Source organism: Micromys minutus (genome assembly GCF_963924665.1).
Source record: "Micromys minutus genome assembly, chromosome: 19".
Lineage (NCBI taxonomy): Eukaryota > Metazoa > Chordata > Mammalia > Rodentia > Muridae > Micromys > Micromys minutus.
Window position 1 is genome coordinate 37980834 of NC_137954.1, and position 13361 is coordinate 37994194.

The 13361-nt window shown below is 47.8% G+C and overlaps 1 protein-coding gene across 4 annotated transcripts in view; it reads left to right on the forward strand.

Annotated features, from left to right (window-relative positions):
- The window catches only part of AGAP1 (ArfGAP with GTPase domain, ankyrin repeat and PH domain 1), a 414013-nt gene that overhangs the window by 315736 nt on the left and 84916 nt on the right, over positions 1-13361 (forward strand). For all 4 annotated transcript variants that reach the window (XM_080932933.1, XM_080932934.1, XM_080932935.1 and 1 more), the window contains one exon: positions 2538-2699. In XM_080932933.1, the coding sequence (XP_080789059.1) occupies positions 2538-2699 (162 nt within the window). The remainder of the gene's footprint in view (positions 1-2537; positions 2700-13361) is intronic.

The following is a 13361-nucleotide window of genomic DNA, read 5'->3' on the forward strand; positions in this document are numbered from 1 at the left end:
GGGCTCTGCCCTTTATTCTTTGACAGCAGCTGGCTCAGAGGCATATTCAGTAAGTGTAGGCCTAGTGTAAGGGAGACTCTCGCTGTCAATAGATCCCATTCACTGCCGTAGTCGTTCACCTAAAAATAGCCTCTAGACAGTTGGAAACTTGCAGGACAGTTGTGGACACAAAAGCATGCTTGTGGTGAGTTTTCAAGGACATGGCAGTGTTGATGGCACTTGCTGTTCCACCAGGGACCACAGACCCCCTCCCGTCTGGGCCAGTCCCTTGGGCAGTCAATTCTTCAGTAAAACTGACAAAGGCAGGTAGAGTTCCCCATGGCTGCTGTCCTGGTGAAGAGGGAAAGCGCAAACCATGCATCCATGAAGCTGACCTCATAGCCAGCCAGTGATGCTTCTGTGACAGAGACACTTGTCTCCAAGTGGAGAGAACCAAGCCAATGAGGTGAGGAAGGGCACATACTATGGGCCAGCCTCTCAGACTTCCTCCTTGTGCTTCACGGTTTCTTCCCTACCTTCCCACACAGACCTCACTGTGCTTCCCATCTGAAAGGGAGGGACACACCACAGTAGATGCAGGAGAAACAGATGCTGCCCCGGAGGCCTGTCTACTGAAGTGACCCCTCTCAGAGGTACTGAGAACAGCTGTGGCCAACAGTAAGGAGGAGCGCTTTACTGAACCATACTCCAGAGGACAGCAGAAATCAAGTAGTAAAAGGGAAACTGGAAACAGCAGTGCAGACGAGAGAGTTCGTGCATGTGTCCTAAGTGTCTCAGAGAGAGTGTGTTGGACAATAGTTTAATTACAATACACCCCCACCCCTGTGTTAGGCATTACAGGACCTTTAGGGGAAAGGAAGCCTTCATTGCCCCGAAGTTAGCTTTAGACTGTTCTGCCCAGAGTGTCTGAACCCCCAGAGAGATTTAACATAGTAGCTTAGGATGGAGAATCACCAACACCATTGCAGAGGTTGTAAAACTAAAGGAACAGGACAGTGGGACCCCTAAGCTCATTACCTGAAAGGTCTTTGGGTAGTAGCAGTGAGTGGACCCTGCCTGATGAGGAAGCCCTGTAGGGACAAGACAGGCATGGTCCACTGTCGGTGGGCCTGGCACAGAGAGTGTATGTCAGGGGCATATTTTGAAATCTGTGTGGGAAATATTTAAGAAGAACCAACGTGCTCAAGCACTAGATAGCATACAGAAGGAGAAGGTAGGTAGCCATCTGGGAGTCTGGTACCTGTCCCAAGACTAGATGAGGGCTTTGGGAAAAGAGATTGCTTGGGGAGTTGCTATGCTTTGCTTATTTGTTGGTTGATTTTGGTGGTGATGATTTTTGGTTGGGTGGGTGGGTGGGTTTTGTTGAGCCTGGTATCTCACTGTAGAATGACCTGCCTGGAACTCTCAGATTCTATTGCCTCTGCCTCACAAGTGCTGGAATTAAAGGTGTTTGCCACTGTGCCTAGCCCGAAGCTGTTGTAATTTAAACCCTGACCTTCACCACCACCTAAGCCAACTTGCCCAAACACAAGCTGAAGTGGGGCTCAGGACGATCGGCTAACGAGTATGAACCAGAAAGCCTGGAGCCTGGTGGAAGTGGGAGGGTAGCAACATCTGGGGATGGGATAGAAGGTGGTAGGTACCCAGACTGTACTGTGGTGAGCATCAGCAGGGATCTTAGGACAGTTTTTCAGTAGTAGATCCCCAGCTTTTAGAGGGTGGCCATATTCCAAAAGCAGGAACCAAGTGAGTAGGAGTCAATGCAGGCCTTTCTGTCCTCGGATTGGTGACTCTGAAAGCTCAGGGAAGGGAGAGGGGCAACCCTTGTTCCTTTTCTATGCTTGTATCTCTGTCTCTAACCAACCTTTTAGCACCACTTTTATCCTCTCTTCGTAAAGATAAATAATAAACTGAGTTTCATTTATAGTAAGTTGCTGTATTTGCACACTGGCCTTGAAACCTCTCCTAGGAGTATGAGGGACTCCTCGGCCTGCAGCTGTTGACTTGGGGACACTCCTGCAGGCTCTTGGTGACTCGTGGCATGCTGTGCCATCTCTCACTAATTACCAAGTGGAGTCACAGCCATGTGTCGTGGTGCAGGGAGAAGGTGGTCAGGGATTGTCCATCCTGTGTGTACAGTTTCCCAGCCACTCGGGACAAGTCTCTGTGACCTTATATGCATCAATATCTCATTTCTGGTGCAGCAAGGGAAGGAAAGGAAACACTCAGAATCAGAGGCTCCCCGCCCTGCTTTCCCTGTTGCTAAGTGTGAGCCTGAGGTTCCAGGAATACAGTCCCACAAAGCAGAGGATTTCCAGCATTTGCTTTGGGCTAGGAGGTGCACAGGACAGAAGTGCCATGACCTGCTGATTGCCGAGGCCCCGGGCCTCCAACCCAGCCACCTTGTGCACAGGTGTCTCAGGAAAGACCTCATGCCTTACACTGGAGGATGTTGCTTGAGTGAGTTTTCCTCCTTTCCTTGCTCTGTGGTCCAAGTTCACCTTTGCCTTCTTTTGCCTTTTCCGGTTCGGCCACAGACACGGGGCTGGGTGACTCGGTGTGTTCCAGCCCAAGTATCTCCAGCAGCACCAGCCCCAAGCTCGACCCACCTCCCTCCCCCCACGCCAACAGAAAGAAACACCGGAGGAAGAAAAGTACCAGCAACTTCAAGGCTGACGGGCTCTCGGGCACTGCTGAAGGTAAGGGGCCTGGGCTCCCAGAGGGAGTGTCTACACTGCGGAAAATGCCCTTGCTTGTGACGGCCACTGTCTACCTGGTGGCCATATGTGGACTTTCTGAAGTGGCAACTGCAAGTGAATGTAGATGTTTTATTCCACACATGTATTTGGAGAGAGGTATACACCTGCATACATACACACACAGAAAGTGAGGGATATGAATGTGACTAAACTACAGAAATAATTCAAGAGAAAACCAAACTTTTAAAATGCTGTTATATTAACACCAAGTTTTGTTGGTGAGATAGACAATAGCAGAATTCTATCTGAGCAGATGTTTCCACTCAGAGCCTTTCTCTTTCCATCAGGTTTTTCCTGAATATTTTCCCAGTTAGAGTGTTCAGAACCGTAGATTGCATGATGGTCCTCCCAGTAGGGAAAGCGGTTTGTTAAGCCCACAGCACAAAACAAGCAACAAGAACCGGTGTGACTCAGAGAGGTGGGCCGTGTTGTTTTGGGGGGCCACGAGGAGGCCTTGCAGCTTGGGGCTCCTTGCAGGGCCCGAAGCTCTTCTACTTCACCAAGGTTCGTCCAGTTTTGTGTACTTTCTGCTGACAAGGTTAGAAAATGAAGCCAGTTTTCTTACTTGGGGATCACTAAGGATGATTGTGCCGTGTCAGCAGTCATGGAATGTAGCATTGAAGGGTGCAGGCCTTGAGCTAGATGCCACTGCTCTTCCCACCAAAGAAGCTTCTCACAAACGCTCTTCCTGAGACTTTAACAAGAGCCATCAGATCAGCTGGTGTCAGCTCCAACCTGCCCCAAGAAGAGGGTGGGACAAAATGGTAGCATTACCACCTATTCCAGCCTGGGGACCCAAGCAAGAATTCCCCTAATAAGTGTGCATCATATAACAGATGAGTGGCTAGGGTATGTCACGTGTTTCCAGGTGGTAATTGTTCTCTCTGTGGCTGCTTCCGTGCATTCGGTTACCCACAGGATCTGTGCATCAACACTGTAAGACGGAGCCAGCAGGGGCACGTGCAGCTAATGGGAAGCTGGAAGGAAAGTGACACTTGCTGGCTTTCTGAACTTGGGGGGTCACCTGGAGGTTGGTAGGCTGTACTGTAGACGAAACAGGATGGATCTGGCCTAGCAGACACAAGGGCAGTAGCTTTGGGAGATAGCTCTATAGTGCTTGCCTTCCAAGAACAGGGACCTGAGTTGGAGTCCCAGCTCACCCCTACACCAGCCAGGCATTGATGGTATGTGCTTGTAGTCCTAGCACCAGCAGAGGAAGGCAAGCAGATCCCTGGAACTCGCTGGCCAGCCAGTCTAATCTCCTTGTCAAGTTCCCAGCCCACGGTGAGATTCTGCTTCCAAAACCAACAAATAAAGAGTATGGTGCCTAAGGAATAATAGCCAGGGTCGTCCTGTGTCTTCCACATGAGCATGCGCGTGAATTCAGGTACCACAGAAGCACATAGATCAGAAACTCATTGCAGTCTCTCACAAGGATGGGTGACTGGGCAGCACACGTCCAGAAGTCTCAGATGGGTCTGCTGAGACGCCTTTCACTTCACCGACAGTTTCTAATCGGAAGTGAATTCTTTTATTTTTAATTTTATTTCTTTACTTATTCACTTTACATCTCGCTCACTTTCTTCTCCTGGTCATCCCATCCCCCTCCCCCTTTTCTCTGAGCAGGTGAGGGACCCCCCTGGCATTTCAAGTCTCTGCAAGGCTAGGCTCATGCTCTCCCACTGAGACCAGACCAGGCAACCCAGCTGAACATACCCCACATAGAAGTGTCAGCTTTTGGGACAGCCCCCACTCCAGTTGTTTGGGACCCACATGAAGACCAAGCTGCACATCTGTTACATACGAGCAGGGGAGGCCTAGGTCCTGCCCATGTATGTTCTTTGGTTGGTGGTTCAGACTCTTGAGAGCCCCAAGGATCTAGGCTAGTTGACTCTTGTTCTTCCTGTGGAGTTCCTGTCCTCTTTGAGGCCTACAATCCTTCCTCCTATTCTTCCATAAGAGTCCGCTCCATCCCCTCTTGACTGTGGGTGTCTATATCTGAGTCAGCTGCTGGGTAGAGCCTCTCAAGGGACAACGTGCTCCTGTCTGCAAGCATAACACAGCGTCATTACAGTATCAGGGATTGGTGCTTGCCCATAGGGAAAGTAAATTCTAATAAAGTCTTCTGTATAAATTTTCCTAGAATGTTACCCTGCCCCCTGCCAGTGTGTCATTTTTATGAGGGCTTTTTAAAGTGTGTATCTCACTGTGGAGCCTCAACTAGCCTTAAGCTTACAATCCCCCTGCCTCGGCCTCCTGAGTGTAGGATGTGTACGTCACAGGGTGCATTTCTAAAGTCAGATTGTGTGCTTTTCTACCATTGAAGCACACATCACGGTCCTAAGGAACACTTAAGAAACAGCTGTGGGAAGTCTGACAGGCATGTTGTCCTCAGAGGTAAAGCCAGTTGTGCAGATTCTTCCTGTTGACAATCCTGCTTGGGTGTGAGACTATGTTCCTTGGAGCTGATCAGATGGTTTAGTGGTTAGGAACACATTGCAGCTCACAGCTGTCTGTAACTCCAGTTCTAGAGGATCTGACACCCTCAGACTTACATACAAGCATAATGCCAGTGCACATAAAATAAAAATAAATTCTCATAAAAATTAAAAATAGAAAGCCTGTTAACATCTCAGTCCTCCAGCCCTGACTGTTGCGTCCCCCCTGCAGTCTTCAACCCATGGCCTCCGGCCTGATCTGAGATGCAGACAGTGTCGCACACAGGGCTTCTCAACCTTTTCTGTGGCCCACTTCCACCTGAAAAATTAAGATATGTAAAATAGGTGTTCAGATCTATAAATAATAAATTATTGATGTATTTAAGATAATTTTCTTGCATATGTATAATTTTTGCCATTTATTAAAGACAGTAGCTAAAGAGTTGGCCTAGTGGCTAAGAGCACTTGCTGCTCTTCCAGAGGACCAGAGTTCAGTTCCCAGGACCTATGTTAATAAAGCCTCAGAGCTTCATTAGTGGAGCCCCAGGACTCCCTGCATGTCCCTGAGTGCCATCCCCAGTTGCGTGGCAGCTGCTTAGGCTTCCTGGGATGTTTCCCTCTGATTTTGGTGGGCTGAAAGATCACGTCAGTATTTATATTGCTTCTGCTTCAGAAATGGTGCCCAGCAGAGGCCTCAGTGTAACAGAAATAGCCACTCTGGCCCTCCTGCATTCGTCTGTCTCGGACATGGGCATTAACTCCATCCCTACCACCTGGCAGAAAGAAGACCTTACCAAACTTAGCAGAGCCGTTGTTCTGATATTAATACTGATCTGTGTGCGCAGACGCTGTGTTGAAACCTGTTGCTGTATGCAAATCTAAAATGTATTAGTAAAATGAATCAAAAGAACACAGTAAATTACAGAAGCAGAGACTGTCACTTTAAAAGTTTTTGTAAGTATTTAGGGCTCCACTATGATAATTTTGCAATCATCTCTAGAGATTGTGAGTGAACTTTGGGAAATGGAGCCCTTTCTTAGACTCTTAATTAACTATGGAATCCTAAGATGTGGGGGTTATATAGTACCTGCCCATCCCTCTGATCCCCTGCCCTGCTCTGTGAAGGCTCAGAGGATGGGGAAGCAAAGTCAAGACAGTGGATGTACCCTCTCCCATTGTGTGTTGTTTTTACAGGTGGCACAGTGGAAGCCGCCATCCTGTCCTCTTAACATCTCTTTCCTCTCATGTTCATATGACCATGATCCCTCTCCTGCCCCATCACCTGTAGTGTTCTGGATCTTCAGCCGAGTTTAGTTTGCTGAGGAATGGTTACACATACTGAACAAATTGGTTGTGTCATTTAGGTGTGATAATCATGGCCCAATGAGGAGCTTAGAAAGGGTGGGAAGGGAACTGTCATGGACCTCTGGTAGCAGAATGGTGGTGTAGGGCGTAAGGCATGTACAATTGATGCCAGATGACCGTCAAGTACTAGGTGGCCCTGACTAGTCAAGAGTGTCCGTGGAACCTTTGCATGGAAGCCTCAAAGAGATGACTTGGGTTAGAAGGAAGCCGTAAGAGGTAATAGCCCAGCACTGTCGTGAGAGGCAGGGTTGGCTAGGCTGCAGTTGAGGAATATGGATTCTGAAAGGCAGCTAGTGCTATCCTCTGTGTCCCAGAACTGGACTTATGGTGAGGTCATGTGTCGTTGCTGAAAGGAAGCCACAGCCAGGGAGCTCTGCTCAGTGGCCCTGAGTCTGGTGGTCCTCATTAGTCTTCCAACATTCATGCAAGTTTGCATCAGGTGCTAATTTCCGTGTTTCCCTAGTGAGGAGGCTGAAGGAGAGAGAGGTTAAGTGTCTTTCTTGTCCAGGGTCAGATTGCTGGTAGGTGACCGAACTGTCTCTTGATTTTCTTTCCACCAGGCAGAAAGCAAGGCTTTGAGGTCTGGGAAGCGGCGTTTGAATCTAGGAGTGGAGCATACTGAAAAGCTGCCTTGAATTTCTCAGGTTCCGCGGATAAGACCTGGGCTCTCATACAGATCTTAACATCTAGAAGCTGTGTGGCAAAGATCTCTTCCTTAAAAATCAGGACCCGTCTCAATATAGCCAATCTTATTATACAGCAGTGTCTGTGGGATTCCTGGTGTCGCCCCCACCACCTCCAGGTTCACAGAGCTTTGTGCAAAAGGTCTCAATGGGAATTTATTCCCTCCTCATCTCATTTCCTCGGCGCTTTCTGGTTCTTACTGAACCACTGAGTGGTTGATCCTGAATGGCCGTTAAGGATTACCTTAGACCAGGTAAACCTCCCACAAGCCATCGGTACAGCAGAGAATGAATTGCTCGTCCTAGAGTTGCTCACCAAGCACCCAGAGGTGAGGCCCAAGATGCTGACAAATGTCACTAACTCTAAAGTGCAAAGGTCACCTTCCACTTGGTTTGCTTCACTCTTGCAGAGGAGACCCTAAAATTATGAATCATTTGTTTTCATTAAATATTAAGGAACCACCATGGGAAAATGAGATGGATTGGGCACCATCAGAGACACTGGGAATTAAAACCCAGGGAGCTCAGAGCCTTAATATGGCACAAACAGGTCCTCTAAGTGACACATAGCTAGGTTGGCAAAGGAACACCCAGGAAACGTTTGGAGGACTAACCACATACCCAGATTACATGTGTGCGAAGGCTCCTCTGGCCTATTTAGAACTTAGTTGTGGATTTGGTACACAGTAGTTGTCATTTAAGAAATCTTAGAAAGAGATCGCTTTTTCCTTCGTACTTGCTGAGTCACCACGGGATAGGTGTCAGATGACGCTCCGGAAGGTCCTTTGCAGAGAAGATAATTATGCTCGGGCAGCCAGTGTTGCTTTCTCTTTGCTTAGGTTTATCAGCAAGTAACCTGTAGGCACACAACAGTGTTGTTGAGTGCCATAAGCTTTGGGCTACCGTGGTAAGCTGGGGTCCTACCTGTCATGAGTAGGTGGTCAGTGTGATTCTGCTGATACCAGAGCCCAGCAAGCTCTTGGGTGTCTATTACAGTGATGTGCATGGTGCACACATGCCTGGCAGAAGTCAGGCCTCAGACCTGTTGTGCACATGTGATCCCAGCCTACACGTGCTTTTCAGTTCTGTGTCATTGCTGGGAGGGGAGGAAGTGGAAGATTTATGGGGGATACTGTCACCTGTCACTGCATGTCCTTTCTTTAACCAGCCCTACGCAGGTCTGCCTTTTGCTCTCAGTTTGGCAGCTGGCCTGGAAGGAAAGGGATTGTGAAGTCTCCATCAGCACAGCCTGGAGATTGTATAGTCAGCAATCATTTTCATGCTATGAGATCCTGAACTTAACCTATTTATTTTTAAACAGGCATGTATGTTGGGACAGGGGTGTCCTGACTCATTGAATTGTACCAAAAGTGTGAAACCAAGAATCCCACCATGTTCCTAAAGAGAATACCATAATGTAGTGGTTTTCATTCTCTGCCCAAGGCTGGCAGGGTCTCGCCACCCTTGAGCTGTAGGATTTAGGAGACACCACAGGGCCCTGATGGACTCGATACCCACACGCCAGATTGGCTTTCCAGAGAGTCCTCAGGCAGCTCCCTCTAGCTTCCCATGGAACAAACTTGCTGAAACTGAGCAGGGCTGAGCTTGTTCTAGACGTTGACATCGTATATTGGACAGAGTTGACTCAAAAGCCATCCTGCAGGGTACAGTTCGTCCTTCACAAACACACACAAGCTGTAAGCGCTCTCAGATCTTTTGTGGGAGTCAGCAGGTTGGAAGTAAACAAAGATGAGTCGATTACTGCAGGGGAAGCCGGAACAGAGGATTCCCACCATGACAGACACGCCGATAGGAGAGGGGTTTTAGTCTTTTTGTAAGTCCACACAAACTAACAGGATTCGCTTCAGGACCATGAAAGTGTGTTGAGCACCTATGAATGCCAGGTGCTGTGCTTGATACTGTGTGGGAAATAATTCCCCTGAACCAGAGAACAGTGATGGAGACAGTGGAAAGCAATGGCTGGTGCCAGAACATCCTGGTTGCCTGGGAGACTCCACAAAGGGACAAAGTGTCCCCATTGCATTTGATAGTGTGGAATGTCTACTCTCCTAATGCACAAAAATTGGGGAATTCTGTTAAGGGAAAATAAGATCAGTCCTAGGAGGTAGCTTAGAGCCCTTTAATTTTCTTTAGGAGACGGCCATGCTATAGGACAAGTGGTCATAGTTGAAGGTCTCTGTCCCCCCACTACATGGGAGAATAAAGCCATTCCTGCAGGACTTCACTTTGGAATCCAACAGGCTTCCACACCTTCCTGTTTGCCTGGCATTGGAGGTGCTCTTGCTGCCTGCAGGGCTCTGTCAGTTCCCCATGCCTCCAAAGAACCAGTGATAACATGTGTCCCCTGCCCACGGGAGCTCCTGGGTCTGCTGGCATTTCACAGTCACAATCTGCCTTGAAGTGGCTGCCACTTAATTCAGTGATGAAGCTGTGACCCCTGAGACCATGGTCCCATCTAGGGGAGACACAGAGGGTCTCATGCTGTACCCCTCTAGTCACTGCTTCCTCCCTGGTCTAATTCATCACCGACTTTCTGCACCTCATCTTGCCCGGCATCATGGGCCTTTCTCTCAGGCTTTTGAATAGGTCATGATGGTCCGTTCCCAAATCACAGGATTTATTGTTAAATACATTCTCAGACACCTACAAAGCTACAGCAGGGCTATCACTGCCCCAAACCATGTCATCTCTGGTGGTCAAGGATGAGGGTCCTTCCATTTCACAAGTTTAGAGAAAGGTTCCGTTAAGCAGTGAGTTTCCCCAGACACAGATGGGAGCTGACATCTGAGGCTCTGTTAGGCCTCTAGGTCAGAATACTCTGTGTTTAGCTTTGTGTCTGGTCATTTGCTTGGGCATAAGCCCTAGAGGTACCACTTCCCTGGTCCACTTGTGTTTCTTTGCAACACAGCCAGGCTCATCAGGTCTCTTACCCTCTCTGCTCGTGAGAGTGGGTGGGAAACAATCCTTTCCAAACCACTCTCTTTCTGGCTTCTTGACAAACATATTTCTTGTGTGTGTTTGCCCTGGTTTGGTCAGAGCACAGGGTCAGTTCACTGCTCAGCTGCTTTGTAGGGGGTTAGATGTCGACTGACTCCTTGCAGTTTCTTTAGAAACAACCAGTTTTTGTGTTCACCTTCAGGATGATAATGCTTGTTCTTTTTGTTGTTTTGGATGAAGGAAGTGAGCATTTCAAGGGCAGGTTAGAGTTGGCAGGAAGCAGGAAGTGATTGGTTGAGCCACCTGTCATTCAGAGGAGTCCTGCTTCTCTTATTCGGTATAGATCAAAGAGCTGGCTGCTCTAGCCCCAGTTCTGATCATGGCGACCTCTTGTTTTATTGAGATGTGTTGCTTGTGCCTTAGAGAAGGTGTGGCTCCCGCAGAGGTGTGCATTTGTTTAGAACTCTGTAGCTCTCTTCCTCTCCGTCAGCCACACCCTCTTCTCATCTCAGACAAATAATGAGAAGCAGGTCTGAAGCCGTGGGTGTATCTCCCATGAAAGAAGGGAGGGCAGTGGAGACTTGAGCAGCCATTGCTCTGCACACACACAACTTAACCAGGGGCTTCTTTAGTACGCAGGAGATGGAGGAAATTGGCCATTTTTCTGTGAGGTAATGGGCTTTGTGAGATATGAAAATCTATCAAATGGTTACATGCGATGACTTTATATAAGAGTTCATGAAGAGTGCCTACTGCACACAGTTTAATTCTATTTAATTTTTTAAGGGGGGAAAAAGCAAAGGGAAATGTTTTAGTTTCTCTTAAGCTGATTTCTCTCTGCTTTTTCTTAAAAGTGCCTTTCTAGTTACCACACAGTGATGTGATCATTATCTGCCACCTCGTCGCCCTGCTGCCTCTGCTTGCAGTAAAACACACAAAAAAAAGAGAGAGCGAGAAACCAGGGGAGCTTGTGAAGTATGACTCCCCATCCCAAGACTCATTGCCCACGACTCGTACCGCTTGACAGTAATGATCTTATTACAGCACTGTGGACCTTGAAGAGATTCCGAGAGGAGAGTGAAAGGACGAGGCTCGTGTAATCAAGTGGCGCTGAATATTCCACGCGTTTTTGATCACATACTGATTGGGCACAGTTTTAGCCCATCTTCTAGTCAATTATGCATGGCCCCTGTGCTCCTCGGATAGGCAGGAACATTGATGGCTGTTGTCTGGCTTTGGCAGGCAGCCAGGAGTTTGAAGTGCCTAGCGCACACACACCGTCTTCAGGATAAGTGCTTTTTAGTTGGAATTGATTACCTTTCTTGAGGTTTTGCTTAATAGCAAAACTGCATTTGGAGAGGGCTTCAGGTGAAAAATGGCCGATTAGCCATTTACAGCATCCAAACTCCTAGTCAATTTTTAGGCCCCCTTCGTTTTCCGTCTAATTTCTGCTTAATGGTGTAATGTTTGCCAATATTTGGGAGACCTCACCATGTCTGCCTTCAGGCACACGTGTTGAGCGTGCTGGATAGGTTCGATCACGTGGCTACCTCTTTGAGGCCTCCAGCCAGACCCCAGCTTTGAGGTAATCTGTGGATCAGTTCCTGTGGTCTCTGACAAGGAACCCAAAGACATTTCTTCTTGTCAGGGTTGCCTCCCTGTAAGTGAGGATGTTGCCCTTTCTAGTTTGGGGCTGTGTTTTGTTGCTTTTTGCTACAAAGGATTTTGGTCTTTCTGACTTTGTCCTAGAGTCCAGGCATATTTGGAAGGATGAATTGCTCCAAGAATGTTGTGTTGCCTGGTTTGAAGATTGTGCAAACAAATCATCACATGTCTAGGAGACTGCGGAGCCAAGAATTTTGCTTCTTCCCGTAAATTCTTAAATCTTATTCTTGGCTTATATATAATTCTAGAACTATCGGGTGGGAGAATTTCAAAGTTCCTTTTCATGTTTTTGTATGAGGCCACAGAATTGACACCACAGAGTAAGTTATCCATGTAGCACATTCTGGAAAATATTTTGAAGTCCCTAAAAGCATGATGTCTGGGAGCCTCTATTCACAGAGCTGATGTGTGAACTAAGCGGTGGCTTGCTCTGCTGGGCATTCCGATAACTTGATTTGACTCTGCCTAATGAGATAAATTGGAAGCTTTGTTCTCCTACTTGATTTTCATTTGGCTCTTTCATGATATCTGCAGGGGAGAATCACTTTCCTCTCCAGTCAGCACAGTAAAAGCCACGATGCAGGCACGGCTCCCACACCTGCCTCAGCCAGCAGACAGTAGAATAATGTGCTGTAAGGATTCCGATTTGCTGATACCTTTTAAAAGACAATCAGCCACAACGTGAGAAGTCCGTGTTGACATTCCGCCAGCAGTGGGCTTATGGATAGTTGCTGGACTTTTCTGTGTGCCAGACCCTGCTGTTAAAGGACTTCTGTGTGTCCTGTCATAATCCCTGGAAGCCTTCGAGGCAGATGCCGGTACTCCTTTTTTATAGCTGAGGAAACCGAGGGTCGTAAACTTTAACTAACTTGCTCAAGGCCACAGACATAGCAAGCCGTACCTCAGATAGACATGGAACAGAACGCACCAGTGGTCTGCTTAAGGCTTCCTGCTGCCTCCGCAGTGACCTTCCCTCCTTGGGAAGGCTGAATTTGCCCCTTCACTTCAGAGCCTGCCTTACCTAACACTCCTGTGGATTCAGTTCATACGAAAGAAAGGATGACCAAAGGGGTGTTTCTCCTCCATTAGCTGGTAGCTAACCTCTCAAAATTGTAACTTGACCCATGACTGTGTATCAGCAGATGAAGAAAATAAGGGTTATTTCACCTCAGTGGGTGAATCCAGTTCCCAGAATTAAAAAGAATTAAGACCTGGTAGACCTGAGTGAACGGTTTGCTAAGTGAATGCAACTCTCATAACTATCTTGGAGTTCCTGCCAATCAGTCGTGTAGTTTGAGGTCTGTTAGCTGTTTTCTTGATTCCTCTTAGCATTACATTAGTTACTAGTACTGTGATCTGAAGTAGAAGACGTGTGTGAAGGCTTCGCCTGGCTGCAGGGAGCCTGCCTTGCACATAGGTTGCAGAAAACCCCTCCTATGATGTAGTGGCTGTCAGTCTTCCTGAACGCCTGTGCGTATTTGGTCGTCCTTGGC